Below are 27,514 nucleotides of genomic sequence, written 5' to 3'. Positions count from 1 at the left end.
TCTTGCTTTTTGGATAAGAAAATTGTTTTATGATGGTTCTTTTACCTCAGCATATATGGATAATATACTTGATTTAGTTTGTGGTATGCTATAATTATCATGAAATCCACCCTTCTCAAGCTTTGCACAAAATGTCAATGCCTGAACCAGAATTAAACACCTTTAACTTCACCATACAAATAACAGAACCATAGTGAAGTACCTGATACCTTGAAATGCCAAATTGCTAACTTACCAACAAAGAACTTCGTCTTGCTTTTAAGTATCTTGAGCAAAATATATGAATCTCTACTCAACCCCATGCAAACAGGACTGGTGACTCAAGTTTGTTTGGCTCAAGCTGACTATTGTGTTCCACAGACCTGATATGGCTCTGTTATCTCAATGTGATAAGAACTGCAGCAGATATATGTATCTCTCATTTGGATTTGAATAAAATAATGTGAAAGAGGAAACAAAAGCCTTTTCATAAATTGCAAACAACAGTGAAACCAGACAATTACAGTTCTAGGGCTTTTTTTATTTGGTAGACCATAGACTGAAAAAGTAAGTGAATTTGAGAATACATTTTATCAAGCTGGAGCTAAATAATTAAACTGAACAAATAAAAAATATTTTGCATTTGAATATTTCATCACCAGTAGCATATAAATTACCATTTCTGTCTTGAAGGAAACAAATGATGTAACTTTCTTGTTGAGATGTATAAAATATTTTAAATTTTGGTGATTTTTTATAAATTTATCTTTATAAACACTATTTATAGAGGTTGAACGAAGAGAATGTCGCTACAGCTGGGAAGCAGATGACGATGAATATTCTACTGTTTCTGAAGACTCAAGTGATCACTTTTCAAGTGCAAAGAGTGGAGATAGTGATAGTTTTATGTCAAGGTAAATATGAATTACAGAAGTATACTATAGTCCTGCTTTCCTAATATAATCTTACTAAACAGTACTCTCTGTCTGCGATTTTGTAAACAGGATAGACTCATTTTTATTGAAGTCTTATGTCACATTATGATGTGAGTGTTCCTTGTAATTTCTAGAAAAAATGCTTATAAAAGAAAAATCAAGACAAGAAGTTATAAACTGTTGTCCAAAATTGTCCTTACAGGAAACTAAAAAACTGACCCAATAAAGAAAATATTGTGGAAAAGCAACAGAATTATCAAAAAACAAAAATTCTGCTAAGATACTTACTTCCACTCACAAAGATAGCTATTCTTGTTAAGTGCTGTTCTCTGTATGCAATATTTTTCTTCTGTCTCCTATTGGAACTGAAAAATTCCAACATGTCTCTCTTGCAAATCATCATGTGTTACTTCACCAATATGTGATGTGACTTTTTTCTCCTGTACAGAACCATCACTTCCTATTTGGCAGCTCTTTTATTTAGAGGTACTTTTTTTGTTTAATGATTTACATTTGACTAAAGTTCCCTCACAAAATGGTTTTCTTTGGTTTAGTTTTCATTCAGACAGTTTCTTTACTTTAAAAGTTTATTAGTGGGTTCCAGTTGCATAATCCTTTTTCACCATATGAATTTAGTAGACTCTTCTTCACTATGAATTTTGAAGTTTACATTACCACTTTGGGGGATGCACCAGTAACTAGTGTCCTTTCTTAAGCCTCAGGTGCAGGTGACCTGATGGTGGATTTATCCACTGAAAGTTTAAATGTTACTTGGGCCAGCCTTTGTCCATGGACTTCACCCAAGTTTTTCCCGAACATGCGGAGCCTGTTCTGATTTATGAGGAGCTTGATTGCTAACATGATCTTTTTGGATATTGTTTCTTGGATATGTGATGTTTAATCACTTTCTCCTATTTCTTTCACTTTCTCATTTCTCCTTTCCCGTTTTTTCTTTCTTCCTCCTCAGGATCCTGTGACCAGTCAGCTTCTGTTGGAAGTGGTTTGGGAATTGTTGTCTCGTCAGACCATAGAACCTGTTCCTCATCTTGCAACAAGTTTATATTTCTGACTTTGTTGTTGTTCTCAAAAAAATTGTGATTGGAAGCTGATGATAGGTGACCAGTCAGCTTCTGTTGGAAGTGGTTTGGGAATTATTGTCTCATCAGACCATAGAACCTGTTCCTCATCTTGCAGCAAGTTTGTATTTCTAACTTTGTTCTTGTTTTCAAGAAAAATTGTGATTGGAAGCTGATTATAGGTTTATCTTATTTCAGTAACTTTGTTTACCTACCCCAATTTAATATGGAGTCTTTTGTCATCCTGAGGTTGGCATTTTCTATGGGCTTATAGATGATCATAATGAATGTTGCCAAACCTAATCTTTGTTTTTTTTTCTCAGGTGATATATAAATTTTGAGCTCTGTTTTTCAGGCTTGCTTTGGATCCTTATATTTTCTGTCAGGTAGTCTGGGCATTTGATCAACATCTTCACATTTTGAGGATGCATTTTCACAATTACATGGACGACTGGCTACTTCTGGCTCATTTCAAATTGGGAGTTGGCCACCCATAAATTACACATCTCACCTTTTTCCTTTCTTCTTATCTCTGTTGTCCATTGGGAGAAATTTAACAATCAGGCATGTGTACCATACCCAATACATTTGTCTCTCATTATTTCCAGCATTTCACAATTTGTTTCTTCATCTGGTTTCATCACCCATCTGTGGCTGTTATTCAGACTGTGGTGTAACTCTGATTGGTAAGTTTCTATTCATACTATTTTTCCTGGGGCCTTCTCTTCATTCATCATAATATAAATCCTGCTTCCCTTATGTTGAGTGGTGCTTGTCCAGGTATTCTTTAACTTGAAATCTGCAATGTACAGCCATGCTCATTCATGCTTTATATTTCACAGTGCTCTCCATTGAGATGGGATGTTCCACAAGATCATCAGTAGCGGAATAACTTTGCGATGTTTACTTAAAAAACATGTACATCCTGCACTGTACCACCTATGGACAGCATGGGTAGAACAGAAGGGGATTGCTGCCTGTAGTAAATAGCTTGGTATGTTTTGTTTTGTTTTTCAAAATATGGTTTTATTGCCACTCATTGCAGTATTTCTGGTGATGATGTTCCTCCTTTCTTCTAATGGAGTGAGGAGTCAATACTACTCTCCAGTTTCAAGCTGCTGAGGTGGAGGAACCCTCCTGAATGGGTTCCAAACAAAGATGGCTATAACCATTCAGTGCACAGTGAGATGGTGTTTTGCACATGTAGATGACATAATGTCCTCCTCTTTGTGATATACAGTTACAAAGAAGTGTTATATCTAAGACAAATGCAGTTTACCACCTTTATTGGAACCCTTTATCCCTCCACAATAGGGTTATGGGTGGCTTTGATCAGTGTCAGACTCATTTACTTTGGCTGGCACAAGTCTGGAGGCCCTATATATATTATGCACCTAATTTAAGACCCACCAGATGCTACCCCATAATGATGATCTTCTGTCCTTGTATTCTTTATATTGAGGTCATTCATCAGAAGGAAAATCCAATCTGTCATTTTGAGTGCATCATATTTTGACATTTCTCTTTTTAGAGCCATTAGCCACAATGGGATCAAAGTCATGGACTCCTGCAACATTGGCAAACGTTTTTCATACAGGAGAAGGCTTCTTCTATACCTGATAACTCTCTGTTGTGAATAATTTTAGTTGCAAAAATGCCATTTTTTAGTTATGAATTCTTTTAAACTTAAGTCATACAAGGTTGGATTGACATTAAATTAAATAAAAACTGTGCACAAAGTGAAACATAAAGATATAAAATCTTTTGTTATGTTATATTACACAAACACAGTAGAACCATCACATTGTATTGGTTCTTCCTTAAATCTATTCTGGCAATATCTTGCAACAGATTGTGCAAAATCAAGATCATGTTTCAAACCAGATTGTTTTAACAAAATGAAATCTAAAATTGGTTTTCTAAATTTGAAATTACAGATTATTTAAATTCCATGATTTTTGGCTTCCAGGAAACCTCTTATTTACCCAGAATGACCTATGCTACTCACGTCTTGTGATTCTCATTACAACACAAGTTTTGTTGCATTTCTAGACATCACCTAAACAACCATCAAAGAATACTGTTGTTGTTGTCATTATGCAGCATGTAATGTTAAGCAATGTTCTCTCCAGGCAGTAACAGATTTTATCTACTTCTGAGAACAACAAGATTAACCTAATGATTTTCACAACCACAAATGTGAAACCTGTACATATTCAGACCAGAAAATGAATTGCGAATGAATTTGATAATACTACAAGAACATAGAAACCAATGGTATATTCAAATATAGCAGTATACTATTCATATTAAAAGTTTGTGAACTCTTGTAACTTTTAACTATTTTAAGTGCCTTCTTGCAGAGTCTTTATTTCAATGTGCTCCTTTAGCAGATTGTTACTGGATCAATACTGAAGTTTAATAAGCTCTGTATATATCAATAAAACCTCTTTTCATTGCTTGATCTCATACTGATAGTACTTATTGTAGACTTCAGCTGCCTGCTACCTTTATTACCATGATACTAGTTTGTTTACATGGTTAATTCATAACTGGCTGTTTTTCTATAGGAGGAAAAAACATATCTTTACTTGCTTTATCCTACCACATACATAATTTTTAATTTTAGCTAATATTTATGGTTTGGTAGGTTAGGTATTGGAATTAAAATAAAAGTCAATTTGTAAATTACCCTTATGAGCAGAATGAAGCTTTCCTCTTCAAACTGGGAAGTTTTAAAAAGGAAATGTTATCAGAACATATTGGTTGGATAAGATTTAGATTTGGATGCAAGAAGTATGCTTGATTGATGCTTAAGTGACAAGGATTCTCTCTGTAAAGGGTGTATTGAACATGAATAATCACCTTAGTTTTTACAGATCATTAAATGGTGAAGGTATTAGAAAGGGTGAAAGAACTAACTGATCCAGTTCTGTGAAAGATGCCAGGAGAATAGTGATTATTGTATTTGAGTTTCTTGCTAAAATTAAATTTTGGTTATTGCCACGTAAAAGTTATATACAATGAATGAATTTAACTCAATTTGAAAATACCAAGTTTATGAAAATATGCTTTTGAATTAATTTACATACCAGCTCCTGTTACTCTCAACTCTATTATAGTAAATTATTGCTTTAGCTTGAGTGTAGTAACCTTGTAATATCTGTACCATAAGGTTGCTTGAGTCTGTATTTTTGTTTCTTTGTCTGTGAAAGAAAATGTTTTACTTCTAATTTGAGCTGAGCAACTGTCTTAACTGATATAATCAATTGCGTATGAGCATTGCTTACATTGTTTAGTTTTATATAAAATATCCAGTATATGATTAAATTGGTTAATGTCTTGAAATTAATTAGCTAATTTAAATTAATATTACTGATTATTCCATATATCCAGTAATTAAAATTATGATTAAAGCGATTAATGTTAAGAAAATAATCAACTAATCAAAGTTAGATTTACTGATTACTGTTTTCAGTTATTCAAACTATTGAAGTGAGCAAAACATTTCTATTATATTTTATGTTTGTTAAACATGTAACTGTACAATGGGTTTTGTTCTTCCATCCATAGGTATTAAGACCAGATGTTTAGTAGTACAAGTTTGTTCTGTTTGTTATAGCCATCCTATATGAAAATAATCTTTTCTTTTTTTTTTTGCCATATTGGAAGAATAATCAATTATTGAACCCTACTATGGATTGAGTACAAATTCCACTAATAACTTTTATTTATGTCTGATACATCCCCTGCTAGCACAGCAGTAAGTCTACTGATTTACAATGCTAAAATCAGGGGTTTGATTCCCCTTGGTAGACTCAGCAGATAGCCCAATGTGACTTTGCTGTAAGAAAAACACACACACACGTCTGATACTATTATTACCATTAAGCTTTCAGGGGTATAACATGCACTGTAGGGATTTTAAAACACTTTATATGATTAATTTTCTCATTTGTATGAGTTTGACAGCAGTTTTAATGCTCTCCTCCCATTGATAATGCTTTAGTGTTTACTCCTCAAACTTTGTTCACCATTCCAGCAAAGTTAACCATATAGTGGTTAACATGTCAAACTAAATCTTAAGGTATTTGGTCCACTGCTGTAAAAGTAAGATCCACTCTTTATTCAAATTGTATGAGTTTGATAGTCATTTCAATTCATCAGTAACTTTGGAGGAAATTGGAAACATTTCATAATAACATTAAATATTGTAAAGTGTGGAAATTTCTATTTTTTGAGACATTCTAACAGTCAAAAGTGAAACTAAGTTTCATGCAGTGTCTAAAGCCAATTCTAAAATGCCATTTATAGTGAATGTATTTTTTCTAGTTAACATAATTGTTACATTTAATATTGGTAATATTTCTTAATTAAATCACTATTACTTCCTGCAATATAAAAGTAAAATACCAAGGGACCATAATATTTTAACTGTAAATATGTGTAAAGGTCCCCTTGAGATGGATTCCTGTATATGATGAGGGGATCTCCCAGAAAATGTACTGTAGTATAAGTTTACCTTCTCTGGGATCTGAACATCCACCCACATGTTTGCCATGCATGGTGACCTGTGAAGAGGAGAAGAGGATCCTGGTGGTTGAGGAGCCCAATGCTCCACACTACTGTGGTCTTGAATTCCTTGGGGTGACTCCTCCAAGGTCAATTGGCTGGTCCACTTGGACTAGGTTCAACCAAGTACCAGTATTGGATATTCTCAACAGGTGTTGTGGACAATGTGTTTGGGTGTAGTGCTCATAAAACACTGGCATTGCTCCATTGTTTTTGTTTTGCATTACAGTGCATCCCCTCATAGGGCTTCATGGTAGGTAGGAACAGTGGGCACTGAAATTTTCTTATTTTATTATGGATATCCCCATTCATGAACAAAAAAATAAAAATGAAAAAACAGATTATCAGAAAATAACTGTTACACAGTCACCATCAAAATTGGACCCAAACCTTGATTTCTCATTCTGCATTCATTATCTGAGAAATCATTAGGGCAGATGTCCCTCTTTTTCATTCAAAAGGGATTAGAAAGGCTTGCTGGCTCTCTTAAGTCAGTAAGGTGGCTGTGCTCAGGAGATATTTCAGGTGAAAACGTCACTACAGCACACTAGACTCTGCTTGAATTCAAAGAACATTGTGAATATACCCATTGAGGTTACTCCCCATGCTACCTTGAATTCCTTAAAAGGAGTTCATGTTGAGAGAGACTTGAAGAACATTCATGAGTCAGATATCCCCAAGGCATTTTGCACTGGGTGGACTGCATTTGGCCTATTCATATATGATCCTCTAGCTCAGGACAAGTGCTATACCCCTCAGGTGTGCCTTGTATTTTAATTGTGGCAACATATACTATTTTTTAATGGTGGTTGCTCTTCACTTGATTATTTGTATTTGTACCTTCACCAGCTCCTTTATTTTTCTCATATGGAATTCTAGCTATGGGGGGAGTAGAGGTACAGTATTACCTGTATTAGAAGTTAACATTTTCTAACACTGAAAATATTAAAGATTGTGCCATTAGGGTAGAGGGAGCTAACTGTGCTAGTATAGAGGGTACAATGGGATTGGTGGAGTGTGGTCACATGGTCAGCAAATGTTGCTGCAATAATGCAAAAAAATTAGGTTATAAACGACTGTTGCACTTTTAAAAAGTTTACCACTGCTTAGGGTGCAAATGAAAGATGAGGTTGCTATGGGTTAGAGAATTACATTGGAAGTACACTTTCAGTGTTAGAAAATATTAACTTTTGCAACTGGTTAGAATATATGTTTACACTTTAAACTAATCCTATTTGAAAATATATGAAAAAAAGAACTAATGTTTTGTGCTTCCATAGGATGCAAGCATAATCACTTCTTTTTGTGCATCCTGACCCTATTATCTTCATATTTTAAGCTAAGAGGTATGTAAATGAGCATAATGTGTGGAGGAAGTTATTATTATTAAACTTGTTTATAACACCTTTCAAATAACATTGTTCTTGGTGAGTCAGTGGAAAGCTGGAGGACTTCAGTATGGTAAAACAATTAAAATATTTTTGTAAACTAGTCATAAGAAACTTAATAATGTGTTATTTTCACTACAAGTCATGTCACAATAAATGTATTTGTTTCAAGCTAACAACAAAGGTTGTTTACAAAGTGTTATCTTTGTGCTTAGTTTTTTGTTGAAATTGTAGCTGCTTGTATATTTCAATATATTACAGGAAAATTATTCATAAGTTTTTGAAATTCGATATTAATTCATCCATCTTTATATGTGCTAAACAATAAATCTGATGAAAAAGTTAAAAATAAAAATGTTTGTTTTTTGTGGAAACTTCACACAAAAAAGAGAGTTTTTCTATCAGTAAATTGAAAGAAATACTTTGAAGATAGAAGGTGGAATGGTAAAAAGCATAAAGAGAGTTTGAGTATATGTGTGTGTGTATTTGGTTTATATATTTTTTTGCTTTTCTGTGTTGGTATTATGTACATACATTATTTTATTGGAATATGTCAAATAAATTGATTTAAATAGAACATCTCCCTAATCACTTCTTATAGAAATGGCTACTGTAAAAAAACATTCATTTTAGTAGTTGTGTTTTTCTTGCATTCAGTAAAATGGCAAGGAAAAATCCCTGCATCAACTTATTGGTTTTAATAGAAGGGAACTAGTATTACTTTAGTGTGAAAAACATTCACAATAGCTTATGTAGGTCCACTTTTCAACGAGCACAAGTTTAGTAGGAATTTAATTATATGCAAATCTTTATTCTTTATCTAATTGAAAAGGTATTTGAGACTGTTACTGTTAAAACTAACACTTTGAGCTGGAGGTTATTCAGTTTGTGTTGATATATATTAGTACTTAATTATTTCATACTTGCTAAGAAGTTCCATGTCATAGTAAGCTAAGAATTGAGGTTTTAAGTTTACGTGTAGTCAGTTCAGATACATTAGTGATAGGAAAATGTATGGACTAAAACTACTTGTTTCAAAATGTGCAAAATAATTTGGTACAGGTACTAATAAAGACACGTGTATTTAAGCCTTTTTGAATCAGAAGAGTGTTTGAGGTTGTTCAGCTTCTCATGAAGAGTTTATTTTTTCATCTTTACAATTTTTATGCAAAACTATGCAAAGAGTTATTTGTGTATAGCCATTTTTAGTTCTGATTAGAAAGACTAAAATGAGGAATCTTGTCAACAATACCCACTGTCAGCTTTTTGGCTACTCTCTCTAAATGAATAATGAATGGGATTTAGCCAATGGATAGAATTAGATATCTTGTGTCATGTCTGAATTTTTCTTATTTTGGTTTTGTGAAATGATTGTATCATTATAGTATTATCCTAACTTGTGGTTCTTTACAGTTTCTTCCAGTTTTACCTGTTTATATCATTATGCATGGAAAACGAGGATACTAGGAAAGTGAACTAAGAATGTATAATAGTTCTTACAATAATGGTTGAAATTCGTTATTATTTCCTTTGTTTTAGATATTATTATGGATATTGAAAGGTTTTATATGTTAAAAGTTATGCATATTATTATTATTTGTCTTTCTTAGTGATCAAGATAGTGAAGAAATTACAGGCATGAGTTCAGAAAAAGGTTGTAATGAAGTGATTAAAAAAAGTGATGTGGGTGAGAAGAACATTTTTTCGCATAATATTGAGTAAGGTGTTAAATTTTTTAATTACATACAAGAGGGAATAAGCCAGTTGTATGAGCTGTGTATATAATTTTATTGTATTGCTTACATTACTATCCTGTTATTGAACTATTTTACACAAAGCATGACTTTACCTTCATCTGTTGTTTTGTATTTTCCAGTTGACTCACAATGTAAATAAATATCATGTGTCCCAGTTTCTCAAGTTTAGTATCTATACTGACTTCCTATCAACATACAGACTTATAGCAATAATACTATGTGGATAATGAAACTTTATAATGTAGTGTGTTACTTGTGATAGTTTACTGCACTATGTTCAAGAAATAAAAATTGATGATAGTGGTACTCACTAATCAATTAATACATGCCTCATACAACACACACACAAGGAGAGAAAAGGAATGGGTGTGTGCTAGCTTTATACATTTTTCAAACACTGCACTATTGTATCATGCTAATACAAAAAACAATTTTGCCACAATTGCAGATTTCCCAGTGTGACACTGCTCTAAAGTAAAACTTCTTACTTGATGAATTGACTAAATACCACCATGCAATCTCCGTAATATTTGTTTTTAAAATATTTAGTAATCCCACACTAATTTCCTGTAATTCAAAAAAATGGATAGTTGAATAATGAAAATATTGTTTTACTACTACCAATAAGGGTAATAGTGTTTTTATTTAAAGCATATCTTAGTTGCAATTAGAAATGATGGAGTAGTTAGTAAGAAAAATTTTTTTAGTTATTGGAATAAAATAAAGATAAAAGTAATAATCAATACAGATTTCTGTCATCAGAATATTTTAATTACTTAATACACTTGTAAAGCAGTAAATTTAATTTAACTGTTTTAATAATTATTTTATTTCATCAACACAATAAAAATATGTTTCATGTTTACAAACATTCCAATTCATTAAAACAGTAGTGTACCTACTAAAACGTAAGCCCAGCACAGTTAGAGTGCTTGACTTGCAGTCTGAAGGTTGCAGGTTCAAATCTGCATTTTCAGCCATTTGGGACTTATAATTTTATGGTCAATTCCACTATTTGTTGGTAAAAGAGTAGCCCAAGAGTTAGAAGTAAGTGGTGATGACTAGCTGCCTTTCCTTTAGTCTTTATTTTTAAATTAGGAATGGCTAGCACAGATATAGCCTTCATGTGGTTTTGAACAAAATTCAAAACAAACCAAATTACTAAAAAGTAAAAACTGTAAATTTAAACAAAAGACCAAAGATCAACAAGATACCTTTATTAAGCCTTAAGCAATCTCCAGTTGTGTTTGTTTTTTGTCATACTATTTTATTATATATATATATACTTGTGTCTAGATAAACTATTTGTACCTCATTATATAATATTTGGAGAAGGTTTTGTCATTTGTTAATGTATTAAACTTGAGCTTGAATTAAATTCTTTTATACCCAATTAATTTGTCTTTGAACTGTCTCAAAGTTTACTTTATCTAAGTTATATCTTCTCACTGAATAAAATTTCTGTAGCTTTCAAGTAGAAATACTTTCAGGATTCACAAACAAATAGGGTTGAGAAAAAGTTTACAGAAAATATGAAACAGCTCCTAAACCTGTATATTTACTACTTCTTGCTGTTTACAGTCCTATGTAAACTTTCTTTATAACTGTTTTCAAAGCTGTGTTTCATTAATAAATGATTAAACCACTCGATGTGGCCTTATAATAAGGTTTCATCCATGGTCTATGCAAAAATTAAGGAAAGGATTTGAAAATAAAGAAGTGAATAATATATCTTCAAGGGGTAGTAGGTTTTTTAGCAAAAATAAAGTTCTTCTTCTTTGGAATGTGAAGAAAATTTATATTAAATCATTGACAAATGCACTGATTGCAGATGAAACTGTTCACAACAATACAGCATTCAGAATGCAAAGTTTTTTTTCATTTTTCTTCATGAATTATACTAAATACATTTCAGAAAATGACAAATTATTAATCTGATTTTTTTTTATTTGGTTAAAACTGTTGGAATAGTTAGAATTAACATATAAAATTCACTTTCAACTTTGTTTTCAAAACTTTTATAGTGGCAGAAAATATTAATAGAATAGGAGGAACCTGTTGAAGAGCTTCAAGTACAATAACTTAGAATAAGTTACTTTTTAAATCAAAAAACTATTTTACAAGAAAATATATTGTACATTCAAGTTATGTAACATATAGTTTGAAACCTGTAGCAAGCTGAAAATATAAAGTTTTGTGTTTCTGTACAAATTTTCACAAGACTACTGAAAATACTGAATTTTTATTGATGAAAGTAAACATTGATTATAAGTCAGAAAAGTACTAAATATAACACTGACTATTAAGATTACCATTATGTACAGGTTAACACAAGTTATGTATGCTTAGTTCTTGTCTTTATATTTTACATGACTCAACTGTATTAGGCTGATAAATTATATAGTAGTAAACAGAGTGTACACAACTAAATTTATGTTACCAAACATATGGATACTTTAGATGTTTTATCACTATACAAAGAGGCAAGAAACTTAACTGCATGTCACCACACTCGTTTAAAGTATAGAAGAATAAGATTATCACGGGTACAAAAATAGTCACTATTTTGTACACTGTGACATTTCATTGCAAAATGGGCAAAAAATTAGTATTTTGAATTGACCAAATTGTGATTTGACATATCTCTAGCCTTATATTGTTCTATCATTTTTTATTTATTAGATAGGTTCTTTTAAATTATTTGAAGAAATTAACTTAAAATCCAATCCATAATGATATTAAATTAGTTTATTTCTTCCTTAACATTTCTGCAAGCTGCTTTCACTTGTAAACTTTTGTAAATTGTAAGCTAAGTAATTTCACGAATGGTACTCAAATGGGAAATACCACAACTAATGTAAAAAGCAATGTTGTAGAATTTAATGGCTAACTGATTGAGTTACTGTATGTGTAGGAAATTGACACTGATCCAAATAATTTGCAAAACTGTACACTTCATTGGTCTAAACTGACCAATGCTGTATTGACTTAGTACTCATTCACTATTCAGTAAATGCAAAACATTGATTCTTTTATTTATGATCTAGTCTTATTTCTAGATACTTTGCAGTTTCATTAAATTTTCTTGAAAAAATTTAGTGTTCTAGACCTTCTTCCACAAACTTACTTACTGTTCAACAGCACTATGTCATCCTAATGGAATTCATACTTATTAGTATAAACAGCAATCTATTATTTGATTGCTTTGTTATTTAATTGTTCAAAGTATAAAGTCTTGTCCTTTTTTTCACATCCATGAAAGCTTTTCTAACCATTAATTTCTCAGGACCTTCCATAGTCTTTGGTTTTACAACATCCCAGTGAGTAGATGAAGATTTATTGCTAATAACTCCTGGTATGGATTTTTCACTTTTTTGGCAATACAGTAACCACCTTCCATGTTGTTGCCAAAGGTTCAAACTCTCATGCAGTAATTGTCATGTAGTACATGGATATTTCCTGGTCATGTGGTGTGAAATTATTTGAAGCTACTATAACTTCATGCCCATGACTCTGCATGAAGTCAGTTCTGAAGATGAACTACTCTTCAGTGTTAATTTACGTACACATCGTGAAGTGCAGAAAGGTTTCATGTAGCTTTATTTTTGGTAGAACTTTATATTCACCTGCTGTTTGCAATGATTCTTCTTCTTTTATATATTTCTGGGAGCAATTTCATTAACAAATAAATTGGGCCGAACAATTGTCGCTGTGGAAACATTGTCGGTCAGCACACTGCAAGGTTATTAGGATTATTCTTCATTCTCAGACATTTATTATGATATTGAACAAAACCCTGTAATTTAGCTCATATTCCATGATATTCAATAATATTTTATACAGGGTTCTCAAGTAAAAATGCAAAAGCAGTGAAGGAGTTCCTGAGGCCAGTATCATTCACATTTCTGTAGATGCTCCAAGTCACAGAAAGGATAGAAGAATTGTTAATCTAGGTAGACTTTACTATTACTGTTTCTTCATCTTTGAGGAGAGCACAAAAATATCAGGTAAACAATGCCTCAAAATTCACTAACATAGACTTCCATGATATTGTTGTAGACAAACTTTATGATCAAGGAGGACATATTGTAAAACTTTAATGACAGTATTTCCATAAATCAATGTAGAAGTCTAGTACTTGTACCTGTACGTTTATTATATATTAAAATAAGGATTTAAAGGTATCTTACAATGTATTGCTTTGATTTAATATTTTCCTTTTTTTTTGTAAAACTGACCATTTCATTGTTAAGTTAATGTTTGATTTTAATGTCGGCTGTATGTTCACTTTGATGGTGTGCTGTGTTGCTGATAAATATGCTGTATGTATCATTTATAAATTTAAAACCTTTTACTTTCCAAGTTATGTGCAAGGATGTCTCTTACCGCTACAATTAAAACTATTACTTCTTGTGACAAAAGGTGTGTAATAATGTCTATTGTTGATGATCTAGGTAAGGGACATTTTGGAAAAGAGAACATGATAACTTATAACTATCTGGTTTGTAAGATATACAAATGGTTTAAAGGAGAAAAAATATTTGTACTGATAAGAGTTAAGACTGTGTTAGAATAATCTATTTTAACTATGGTGACACTTCAGGTTAAGTTAAATTTTAAATTTCTCCTAATTATGAGAGTTTAATCTAAATGTTTTTCTTTTTTTTTAAACGTAACACCTGAAATGTTCATAATAAACCAAACTAATTCTTACAATTAGATTTCAAACAGTCAAGTGAAAAGTGAAAATGACTATCATTAGGAAGCTCAACACACAGTGGGTGACCTTTGGCTTAAAGAAAAGTCACAACAAATTATTCAATGCAATAATTTTCACATTATTTTAGCCCATCATACAAACATAAGGGTGAGGTTCCGAGGGGTATCAGTTGATTCGATGTTGGTAAAACTGCTCTTTCTAAGTGGTACTGGAGTCTGTGCAAGTCAGAATAACTTGTTGAGCTAAACCTCTAAAGCAACAGTGCGAATCAATCATAAGAATGGTTTGAGCGACACTGGTAATGAATCAAGCTGACATCTCATTTCTCAGACACTTACACACCCAGCATCAGTTCAGACTATTAGATTTAGGACTAGAGGTCAGTGCAGTCAGACACTAGTCTCACTATCTGTTCTTCCACAGTGGTGTCATCTGGAAAATCTTGTTTTGATGGACTCTTGAAAGTTACTTTGTTTATTGTACTCTGATTCTTATTCCAGAGTCATCCTCCTCTTCATCTTCAGACATGTTTGAAAGTCGCTTTCATTCATCATCATTTATTGAACCATTTTAATTGCCTTGTGTTTTCAATCTATATAAAGAAAAGATGAGTGCATTTTACAAAAGACAACAATAACTTTTAAGTAATATGAATTATCATAAAATATAACAACCCATAAAAGTGCAAAAAAAACTACAACCATATTTCCTTCTATCTAAATAAGGTGTTTCAAAATTAAACTTCCTTGTAACTACACTTTTTTTGACTAAGATGTTTTGGAATCAAACCTTGTAACTATACATTCTTTGGCTATATTATTCTACCAACTTTCACACACACAAAACTGTGTAAAACCAAATTAACTTATATTTTCAAAATCCAGTTATAGGTGTGAAGAACATGCAGAAAAATGAAAGGAAGGAAAACATAAATCAAGTTCTTTCATGTGAAAAAAAATCTTATGGAAGTCAAAATCCATTCTCGTTAAAATCATTTTTAATCAACTAAATATGATAAATCTATACATAAATATGCTGTAAATATGAGATGCTTAAAGTTTTAATTTATTTCTGTGTTTAGATATCAGAAATAGGAATTCTGTCTGTGAATCCAATAAAAAAACATTTAATACCATCACAGACACTGGAAGCAAAAGAAGTGGAGAGGTCAAGGTTGAAAGTGACACATGATCATTAGAAATGCACTTGTTTAAACATTTTACAATTAGAGTTACAAAATGGGCATCTTTTAATGAACTGAAGGCCAAGATACCAATAAAACTCACGCCGAACACAATTTGAAAAGAAGCAGTTTAATTATGAGCTTGCGTGACCTTGAGTTTCTTAGCAGAATCTTACGCAAGATCAAAATAACATAAACCTAATGAAATTCCACTGTTATTGATTTCCACTACCAATTTAGTTTTTTAACAGATATTAGATCAGCATACCATGCAAATGATAGTGAATGTTTTCAATCCTATACTTTTGATAATAAGAATAAAATATATAAAACCTGAGGAATTTTAACAAATAATACAGAAGACTGCAACGCCTTCATCACACTGTAACGCATCACTAGGTCTTTAATTATCTGCTTGGAATCGTCAAATTTAAAGGAGTATCTTTTTGCTGAATTTTGGGGGGTGCTGTGCTCTTTCTGTTGCAAACTCTGCCATAACTCTGTTTTGTTTAGCTATCCTGAGATGTTAATATTAGATTGGTCTGAGTTCAGCTGCTCATTTTCTTCTTTGAATTTAGTAAAAGGTATCTTAAGTATGTTGACATTTGCTAGAGGAATAGCAACATTTTCTGAGTTGGCTTTAGGAGGTATTACTCCTACCTGTAAAGATTGAGAACACTAAAGTTAGTATTCTTATGATGAAACATTCATCACATTTGAACTCACTAATATTTAAAGCAAAACAAAAAACTAAAATAGATTAAATTTTGTTAATATCAGAATACTTTCCAAAGCTCCAAACGACATTGACTTAAAAGATCTAACTCACTAGCTACTACCATAATGAACCTGTGATTAAATTATTTAGTATCTATCAATCAAAATAACTGTTCGGTAATAATGACACATAAAAAATGTACATATTAAAACTTGTTCATTTCTTGTACTTCAAATCATAGATAAAATGTTATGCTATAAACAAATCAAAGTTTTAAAAAACATCAGAGAATAAACAGCAAGATGTCTAACTGAATATTAGTTAGATTCATTGTATAACGAACAAAACTTGTACACAATCACCTGTCTCTCATTTTGTAAAGTTCAGCTTTTATTGCCAAATATGTATAACACAACACAGTGGTGCCATTTATTACAATATGATTAAACTATGTTATAAACTCTATGATACATCTGAAAATAAGTTTCACCCACATCAGATAAAGTCACTTCCAGGACACAAAAAATACTAAGCTTAACACACTATTCATGACATTATTTCTTAGGCTATATTCAGAAATGTGTCATCCACAATATAACTCTCAAGAAAGATTCAGTAATAAGCTTTATGTACAATCCTAGACATAACTTTCAGCTAATGGTTTCAGTTAACTAAATGTTCAGTTGTCATTCTCTTCCAATACATTTTGGAAGAGAATGACAACTGAAAATTTAGTTAACATTGTTGCCATCTGGGTAAAGAACTCAGTCTAAAACTACCAATTCTATCACACCATTTTAAACAAAGAAAAAAAAAAATATATATATATATATCGCTAAACTGACGATGCATGTATTTGCATAAAACCAGCATCTCAGTATCCTTATAATTAAGAAGTGAAGAGGTAAAACATAAAAACAAGTACTCAACATAACCTTCAGGATAGATTCAGTAATCATCTTCATGTATCACATACTCAATATAACTTTCAGCTTCATGCATCACATAATCAACCTGACAACTTTCAGAATAGATTCAGTAGTCAGATTTGTATAATGTAATCATCAGCACTCCCAAAATACATCCACTTTATACATAATTCAATGCATCATCCACTATATCACTACCATAATACACATAGTGACAAGTTTCATACAATATTTCAAACATCATTCTTAGAATATATACAATAATATTTTTTGATACAAAAGTTAAGAACCTCAGAAATTACTAAGGTCGTCCTAAGTATTCATCTAATGTAAGCTTAGGATAACATGCAAACACCTTTACATATAACCATACTTTAATAAACTGGAAATATGCACTTCTTAAATGCTACTATTATATATTATAAAATAAACTTCCTAAATGTTCCTTAAACTAATATCAGCCACAACTATCCTATGTTTTATCTAAATAAATAAATGACAAAAATAGGTTTTAGATCTTATATAAAATCTGACAGAAAATGAAATTTGGTAATTACAGTATGACAGTACATGAAACTGGTGACTAAAAAGAAGATAGAAATACAGAATTTCTTGTAAATCACAAATAGGAGAAACCTTATGAATTGCTTCCAAACACAAACATGAAATACATCTTGTGATTTCTAAAACATAAGAATAGCTCTTTAGTAAATAATATTTCTGTGGAAGACAACCACATTGAAATATTTCAATGAAGTGTCTGAGCAAAATTAGTTTCATTCATAGTGTGCTGAAGTAAATAATTTTTGTTTACTATAATGTGTTGTCAATAACGACTTTAATAAAAGTTTAAGACCTGGATAACATTTAACACGAGAAAATATCTACAATAAACAAAATACCTTCAGAAAAGAAAAATTAAAACGTGGGGAATTTAAAAACTCTTTTAAATATTAAACACTTTTGTAATGAAAAACAAAAATACATTAAAATATTAAACATAATATTAAGAGTTACGGTATTAAAATAAAAATGTAAATACTGTGATAAAGAAAACAATTTTTAACATTATATGAAACAAAGATATGTATGAAAAGATTTCAACAGAAGAACATAAAAAGAAACCATTAAGTGGTTAGAAAACATGCATAAAATATATTATTGACTAGCATAACGAAAAGTGTTGAATAAACTCCAGTTTCTTAGAGGTCAGCTCAAAGAGAAAGTCAGTCCTACCTTCTCTGTGATTGTATCCTGAAGAACAAACAGTGAGGAAATAACTAAGCAAGCAGTGTTATGATAACATAGTTCAAGTTTTAATATGTTTCGGGATAAAAGATTTATTTTGCTATAGTACTTTAAGTAAGACATTTTAACAGATATTAAAAGTTACGCAGAGCCTAACAATTCACAGTATTATTTACTAAAAAGAGCAACATGAATAAGTTTCAATATCCTTTTCATAATTAATATAATAAGAAAAAAGTAAATAACTGCATGCCAGTCATTACATTTGAGTCATACATCAAGTCTGATTGCAATCAAATGGCTAACTGAAAACTAAAATAAAAATGGCTAATGAATTGTGTTTTTGGTTTACTGGAATAAAGGTAAATGAATGAAAAATAGCAAAATAAGAATAATCATAAATTGGATGCATGTCGTTAACATAAAATTTTGGGATAGCATGGATCTATTGGTCCATTTTGGCTGTTCCATCTTCTAAACTAAACCAAAAAAATAAATAAATTTACAAAATAATCTTACAGCCATCCTCTTATCATTCAGACACCTATCAAGCTTTTTCTTAAATTCACTTAGATTTACTGACCCCATAACATTCAAAGGCAACCCATTGCAAAAGTCAACAATCCTAGTAGAAAAATAGCAAAACTTTCTGAGCTAAGATGACTCATTTAACACCAAAATTTATGTTTATGTGCTCTAGTCTCACTACTATCACTGTTAAATATGAAAAAAGGATGATACATCAACATCATCAGTTCCATTTACAATCTAAAACATCTCAGTCAGATATCTTCCAAACTCTTCTTTTTTCAAAAGAAAACAATTTGAGAGATTTCAGTCTCCTTATCTAACAACCCCTTCATCCCAGGTACCATTCTTGTAACCCTTCTCTGAACCATTTCCAAAAATTCAATGCCTTTTCTCTGGTAAGGAGCTCTAGATTTAATAGAATATTCCAAATATAGCCTAACCAGTGACCTATACAATAAAATTATATACTCTTTACACTTATATTCAATATTTCTGAAGATACAACCTAAAATGCTATTTGATCTATCACTAACAACAGCACACTGCTTTGATAGCTTTAGAGACTGATCAGCTATTACACCAAGATTCCTTTTTTTTTTTTGATAACACTGTTAAGGTTATTTCCATCCAAATTATAGTTGTAATTATGATAATCCACATGCCTTTTTTTGTATTTATTATAATTAAAACTCATATACCATTTACTTGTCCAACTCAATAAATGATCTGAATACTTTTTACATTAGCAGCTTTCTCTTCACAGGCAGCAAGACACAAGATCTTAATATTATCTGCAAATGTAAGTAATTTATTGAACATTCCTTCACTCATGTCATTGATGTAAATCAAAAGGAGCACACCACTCACAACATTAACCCACTTTGACTGAGGTACATTTATAACAACCCTCTCTAACTTTCTTCCATCCAGTCAACTGTTTTTCTCCAATTTACTAACACATCTCCCAACATCTGTAGAGATAATTTTCTTTACAAGTATTTTATGTGGTACCTTGTCAAATGCTTTCTGAAAATCCAGATACAGCAAATCTATACTCTTACCCTCATCTACATGAGCAGTAACGTTTTCAATTAATGTCAAACGATTTGTAAGGCAAGTTTGTTTTTTTCCTTTACTGAAACAATTCTGACTGTCTAATAAATTTCTAAAATTTATTAAATGGCTTTGCAAAGCATCTTTTATCAGACTTTACAGATTTTTCCACAACTGATGTAGGATTAATGGGTCTATAATTACTGCAACAAATGTGATCGCCTCTCTTGAAAGAAGAAGTTACATTAGTTAACTTTTAACACTCTGATACCTGCTTAATATTCAAAAAACGGACAAAAAATAGTAGCAAGTGACTCATTTATCATATCTTTAACCTCCTTCAAAATGCTTGGGAAAATATTACCTGGCCCAGGATCCTTAACATTTTTTAAACTTTCTTAATATTTCTTAACATGCTGAGAATTAACACGCTCATCTTGTTTGATCTTGTTTCTTTCTACCAACTGTTGAAAAAGGGAAATGCTGCTCAAATCTTCATTTGTAAAAACCAAAGAAAAAGCAAGAGTTAATAATCCAGTTATCTTACAACAACTGGATATGAGCCTCAGTTAAATTAGGCAATAAGTATGCTTTCTTCATATCAATAACACATCAAGTTTCTGTGGCTTTCTTATGCAGAAATAACAGAATCAGTAGTGTAATGAAAATGTATACTTAATTTAATACATTTTCCATCACAAACAGAACATTTATCACATCCATGCTTTTCTTCATTTTCTAGCTTCCTCTTATCTTCTTCAAGTTTTTTCTGGCAGACCCTGGCATACATCAAGTATTTGTAATTCTCACTCAGTGAAGATAAAATCCAACAATTTTCTGATGAAAATCAACACCACCAACTAGTAATGAAAACAAAAAAATAAATTTAGATCTGTTAAGACATAAACAGTTAATATTATACAAATGTTAAGAAAAAATAAAAATGATTAATCTCACCACGAGAGGAAAAGCAATGGAAATTGGTTTTTATGATTTGATTACCCACAATGCCACCAGACATACCAGTTGAATTGCTGTGAACAAATGAACTCGAATGATTTCTACAGAACAGGATATGATCAAATAACTACATAAAAAAAAGAAAATATATTATTCATCAGTTCTCTGTTTGCTTGACAATGGTAAAAAACTTTAAAATTTAATTTAGTTTATGTATAAGTCTGATGCACAAGAATGCTTAACCACTAAAAACAGCACTTACGAAAACATTACAACGAGTGAGAAACAATTACTTTATTTCTACAAATATTTTTATCAAATATTATTTTTCACATGAATTCAATTTATTATTTTTAGGTGATGTTATTAATTACTTCTACAATATCCTTTACAAATTTCTTTAGGTAATGTTTTAATTGTATTAAGTATTATCAAAATCATATACAAAATTTACTCAAAAACAAACAATGAAGACTAACTTAACCACATTGGTAGTGCAATAGCTTGCACTACAATATGTTAAACAGGTTTAATATGGACTTAAGATTGAAATGTAAAGAGTGCTGGAAAAATTAATAGGATAAATATCAGAATGACAATGACCACAAGGAAATAAGTCTCAAGAGAAAGGTGGTACAAAGAACACAAAGCAACAGGTTCAAAAGGAGAATAGGCTAGGGCATGAAAAATGACACAGAGATCCCAGTTCAGAAGTTTAAATAAACAGGGCAGACAAACAACATGAAATCAATGGAAAAGAATAGAAATGCCAGAGAAGAAGAAGGATTTATGAAAACAGGAGAAGAAAAAGGTGTAGAACAGAGCAGCACAATAACTAGAAACAGTGGAGAAAGACAAACCTTGATCAAATAGTAGGTAAAGACTCTGGACACATGAGAAACTGAAAAATGGGAAAAACAGAATCTCTGGCAAATGGGCCACTGACAAAAGGTAGACTAGCGACACCGATACACAGACAATGACAAAGGACATATGAATTAGATAAAAAGGAAGATACACAGATATTGAGTCCCTGAAAGTTGGCAATGGACCAAACAAAAGGCATGTGTGATGATGGAATTTGGCAATATATATGTAAAGACAAACCTGACGATGACCGAAGAAGGTCAAAATGTTGTTTGCTCCTCTACATAACGCTTTATCTACCCATACAAGTCGTTTTACATATATACTTTTCTCTACAAGTGGGTTTTCTTTTCATCATGCATCTACCCTCAGAGCTATGGGGTGTAGGACAAACACCTAAAGGAAGGAAGTTTGTCATTCCAATGAGTTGTACAAATTTATCACTATGGGGTGTACCCAGATGAGAACAATCTCACACCATAGAAAGAACTTGGCTGGGGCAAGATGAAAGGTGTGCAACCAGACTCATAACACCTGAAACATGACAAACCAAGACTGTGATGTTGTAGGTCCCTGTCCCTTGTTCAGAGATAACTGATGACAGTTACATTGTCAGAATAAATCTTAACAACCTGCCCTCACAAGAATGGAAAGAAATGCATGAGAGCCTAACAAACTGCCAAGATTTCCAACTGGTTGATATTGTATGTAGATTTTTTGATGGATCACCAATCCAAAATCTCCTAAAGATTGAGGATAGCCACCAACCCACCAAAACACATCTGGTGAAAAAGCATGAGTTGAAAGAAGAAGAATCCCCACAGTGTTAAGAGCCCTGTTGAGCCACCAAATAAGACTGGCCTTGATCCTTGAAAGAAGAATAACCCAGTGGATCACAGGATATGTTCCACTGGCAGAGATGCCAACTGTTTCAAATGACTGAGTGTAATGATTGTAGACAGAGTCCTTTGTCATTTGCAGCTACTAGGCCTGACCAATGTCTCTAAGCTGTTTATTATATTATCATTATAACTATTATTATTTATTACTGCTTAGATTGCTCATTTATGATTGTGTTTTTTTTATTATGTCTCTTATTTAGTTCAGAGTAACAAACATACTGGTAAATCAACACTGAACATGCACAAACAGTGAGCAGAAAAAGCCTTTGTTTAAGGACTAGTTTTTATCATGTTTATGACACTTATTGTGATAGTTTTGCAGCTGTTGCAGCCTTTGCCTTCATGAGAATATCTCTGGATGGTTGGAAGTTATAACAACATTGTCAATTTAAGTGTATACACATCTTGTGTGTTATAATACTGCTCAAAACTGAGGTGCTCAAGTTTGGTCTGAACTTGCTTTTGTTTTTAGTCACTAAACTAAATATCCTTTCATTGTCAGCATTAGAATGGAAGATTGTAAGAATTTCAAGCATAACCCTACACAGAATGTCATACTTCTGGTTGCCATTTCCATCCTTAACTGTAGACAGCTGAACCCAAAACTTGTCAACTTTCAACTGAAGGACAGTTTCTGAGAAAGTATCAATTTGATAATTCGAATATTGCCCTTCACACTTGTCAATAGTATCTTGCTCATATGCATTGACAAGGACAGGACACCTGTCTGTGAAGAAGAATAGAGAAGAGAAATCTTTGCTGACTTTCAGTTTTGGATCAGCAATCTTGCATGAATCAGAAGTTCATAATTTAGTGGAAAATGTTTCGTCATGTAATTTGTAGCTGCAATATAGTATTTCTTGGCACTGGTGTAGAAGATGATCAGGTCCAGGTCCTTTTCATATTTAACAGTGTATTCCTTGGCAGCATTTCCAATAGAAACTGCCTCATCAGATTTGTGTGAGGATTCATTGTTGTAGTCAGGTTCAGTGATGTTGCCTTCAAAATATTCTGGCTTGATGTTCCTAACAAGTATATTTTTAACTTGTGTAATCAGAGTTCTATGCATAATGTGTATGCAAGGTTTTTTTTCTTTGCAATATCAAATTGGCTTGCTCAAATAGATTAACTGTAGACTGAAGTAAAAGACAAAATAACAAGTTCATTCTGTTGTCCAAGAAAACTGTTAACATATCTAACTTGCTCTGTGCATAACTTTTCTTGGTTACTTTCTTGCTAGGTTTTAGTTCTCTTTTTTCATTGATTGTCTCTTCTTCAGTTCAAGGTCAGAGAGCCCAAACATATATTCAGTTATGTCAAATGTTTCTTTGTCTACTTTTGGACACTGTTGTCTTGTGTCCCTGTGTGGCTGAGAGGATATCTTGACTTTTAAAGTCTTGCTTGTGTTAACAAGTTGTAGAATTTTTCTTGTTTCTTTGTCATACAATCCTAAACTCTTTGAAATGTTGTTTTCTGCAAGCACTTTTGTCCAAAAAATAGTAGATATCTATCAATATATCAGAAACTGGGCAGGGTAGCTCTCTGGAAGCTTTCTGGGCAGCAATATTCATGAGGTGACAGGCACAGCCCATGAAGTAAATGCTAGGCTGTCGTCTTGAGATGTGTCCCATCACACCATAACCAGACATAACTGAGGTATTGTCTGAATAAAAACTAAGATAGTTTTCCCATGGAATTTTCCTCTTTGTCAGTTCGTGGTCCAAAAGCTTGAAAATATTCTCCCCCATTGTAGCTTCTTTCCATTCTACCATTGTCAAAACAGAACAAACAATTTTTCCAGGAAAGGGTAAAGATATTGTACAACCACTGGATACAGTTTTGAGTCACCTATGTGTGTGAATCCATCTGTAGCTAAACTGTAATCACTGTTAGTAAGTATGCCTGAAATCATTTTGTCATCTTCACAACCCAACATTTGTACAATGGCTGTAGTTTTGGTTCTAGCACAGCCATATTTTTTGCTATATCAGAGTGGGAACATTTTTCTGAATAGATGTCCTGCATGATCGGCTACAGCTAGGGGGAAATTGCGAGCAATGATGAATTGCATGAACATTACTCCTCGATTTATGGTTTCATATTCTGAATTCTTACTCATAAATGTCGTTGTCTGCATCGTTTTTATCTTCACATAAACCTTTTGTTGGCGAGATACCGATTTTGTATGTCTGGAACAATCATTCATCCTGCCATGTGCTACAGAAAAATCGATGTGACAAACTGTACAAAATGCATAATTGTCACTGACTTTTGATGCAATGACTGGATATTTTGCACTATACTCTTTCCTAAATTTTAGATTCACAGTTTTAATACTTTTAAATTTCCCAGAAACAAGACAATCTGGTGAACGAGGCCTCTTTTTCTCCATCTTGTGAACGATCTCATTGGTGTTTCTATGCCGCTCAGAAAACGAGAAATACCCATCTACATGCTGATTGGCTGAGAAGCAGTGACGATGTAACTATGGATTCCTCCAACTACTCAGAATGGAGAAGCACCACACTCAGACTATTGGAAGAGGTTGGAAATACAAATATTTTTTATTATTTCAAACAAAAACATGATTATCGCAAGTAGCCATTTGGACTATGTCTTTTATTTATTTTCAAAATTTATTTGTATCTCACTGGAAATTTTCTTTTCACCCCTTTCAAGCCATGGGGGAAAAATTTATCACTTTATTGTTTTGACCTATACAATATACAATAATTTGGGAGTTGCAACAAGTCGTAATATTTGTCTGTATGAGCATATAGTCGTAATGTATACACAAAATTCATAATAACTACGCTCAAATCATAATGGTTGGCATCTCTGCTTTGGTCAAAAAGCACCAACTGAAAGGTTTGATGGTTTGATTTACTGACTGTTTAGAATTAAGCACAAAGCTACACAATGGGCTATCTGTACTATTTCCACCACAGGTATCATGCAATAGAAAGGGTGAAGATAGAGCTTCAGCTACTGCTCGTACCATATCTCCAACCAAGATGGGAACTGAAGAGAACCCCCAAATGAATGAAGTATTAAATGGGAATGCAAAAGGACTTTTCCACCATGATGAAAACCTCACCAAAGCAGACTCCCAAAGATGAAAGTAAGTGTAATTGGCAGATGGGACACAGGAAGAAATAAGCAGAAGTACATGTAATAGAGTATGAAAATTCAACAAAAGAAAATAATGTCCAGAGGTAGATATGATCCAACAGTAGTGCATAGAACTTGAACACATCCTATCTGTGGACAAAATAAAACTAACAAAGTTATTCCTAACCACTGGAGATATGATGGTAAACTAAACATCTTTCACATTGAATTTAGTCATCCAAAGACACAGGACAAAAATTCACCTAAGAGAGAGACAGGATGAATTTATGGTGAACTAGGTAGACAGAAAGGAATTCAGCTGAGATAGACTGATGGTATGTCTCGAAACTACTGTGTTTTGGAACACAGCAAACCCTGAAGGGTTTCCACGTGGCAGTAAAGAGTTGTAACCTGGCCCCACCGACCCATGGAAAGACATCCTATCACAAATAACAGTGAGTCCAAGAGGAAGAGGAATGGGCATAGGGAAGGAAACATCAGGAGTAGGGAAAAGGGTGGGGCAAAGAACAATGAGCACAGAGCAATAGAACAGGCAAGCAAACACTGAGCAGAATCAGTTGGGAGGACAAACGAGAAGCAAGGAAGAACATAGAAAAATGCAATCTCACCACAAGTCTCATGGACTCCGAAGACACAGAAAAACCCCCAAAACCATTTCATAATGAACATATGGGGAGATGCACTCCTGCAAGTAATGCATCCCTCCTGAGTAAATCTCAACAGCATAAAATCTAAGTGGTAAAGAACAATGCTGAAACCAGCAACCAATCCATCCCACAGTAGACTACAAGAAGGTCTAGAGATAGGTTGAAAACTGATCAGAAGACTGGAAGAACAGAGACAACTGTAAAGAGAAAAGAACACATAAAATATTGGTCCAAAAGCCAATGGGACCAAGGAGTTCTCACACTCCCAACTGTACTTGTGCAACAAAACATTGATCATGAACAAGAATATTACAAGAGGAAGGAAAATAATAAATATTAGAACAAGGCTCTTCTATCAGCAAAAAAAGAAGTAGAAGAATCAAAGGAAAGCAGAAGACACAGAATTTGACAAACCTAATCATGAGGTTTAGAATGGCATGGTTGCCAGACTCTCCTGATTGTCAGTGTTGTGTCACTAGACAGGTGAAAACTGGGGTAGGAAAATTCACGTTGAAATTGTCCTCCCGTTGATGAAAACCTTCCTCAAAGTGTGTGGTACTGGAGGAGGGGAAAATGAGAAGAAGAAATAGCAAAAGCATCCAACTCCTATGGAATTAACAATTAAATCTCCTTGCCTGACATTGGCAACTCACTGCACTGAGGTCTAATGACATATTTCATCCACATTGATGAAAGCTTATTCACCTGCCACACATAAAATCAAATTTGTAAGTCCATGTGAACGATATTCCTACTAAAGGCGTAAAATACAAGAAAACACCCAAAAATGTAGCAAAATGTGCTTGAGAAACAACTAACAAACACACATCTGTGCACTGTCTGCAAAAGTGAGAATTGTGTTGAAATCGTAGAAGCAGCTACCTGCCCTAGTAAACAAGGGGCAATGAAATTGGTAG

General features: G+C 32.6%; 1 protein-coding gene and 1 long non-coding RNA gene across 11 annotated transcripts in view; one reads left to right on the top strand and one right to left on the bottom strand.

The window, feature by feature from the left end:
* LOC143225168 (uncharacterized) overlaps positions 1 to 11,100 on the top strand; it is a 55,607-nt gene extending 44,507 nt beyond the window's left edge. For all 10 annotated transcript variants that reach the window (XM_076454120.1, XM_076454121.1, XM_076454119.1 and 7 more), the window contains 2 exons: positions 767 to 893; positions 9,561 to 11,100. In XM_076454120.1, the coding sequence (XP_076310235.1) occupies positions 767 to 893; positions 9,561 to 9,672 (239 nt within the window). In that variant the 3' untranslated portion in view covers positions 9,673 to 11,100. The remainder of the gene's footprint in view (positions 1 to 766; positions 894 to 9,560) is intronic.
* A 2,267-nt stretch (positions 11,101 to 13,367) lies between these two features.
* On the bottom strand, positions 13,368 to 26,291 carry LOC143225170 (uncharacterized). The gene is made up of 2 exons (XR_013013663.1): positions 15,944 to 26,291; positions 13,368 to 15,019 (listed from the first exon to the last, which is right to left on the bottom strand). It is a non-coding gene; the product is annotated as an uncharacterized LOC143225170 (long non-coding RNA).
* Positions 26,292 to 27,514: the final 1,223 nt, after the last annotated feature.

The sequence above is a fragment of the Tachypleus tridentatus genome, chromosome 9 (genome assembly GCF_004210375.1).
Source record: "Tachypleus tridentatus isolate NWPU-2018 chromosome 9, ASM421037v1, whole genome shotgun sequence".
NCBI lineage: Eukaryota > Metazoa > Arthropoda > Merostomata > Xiphosura > Limulidae > Tachypleus > Tachypleus tridentatus.
Note: the sequence above shows the minus strand (reverse complement) of the source record. Positions and strands in the feature narration are given on the sequence as shown.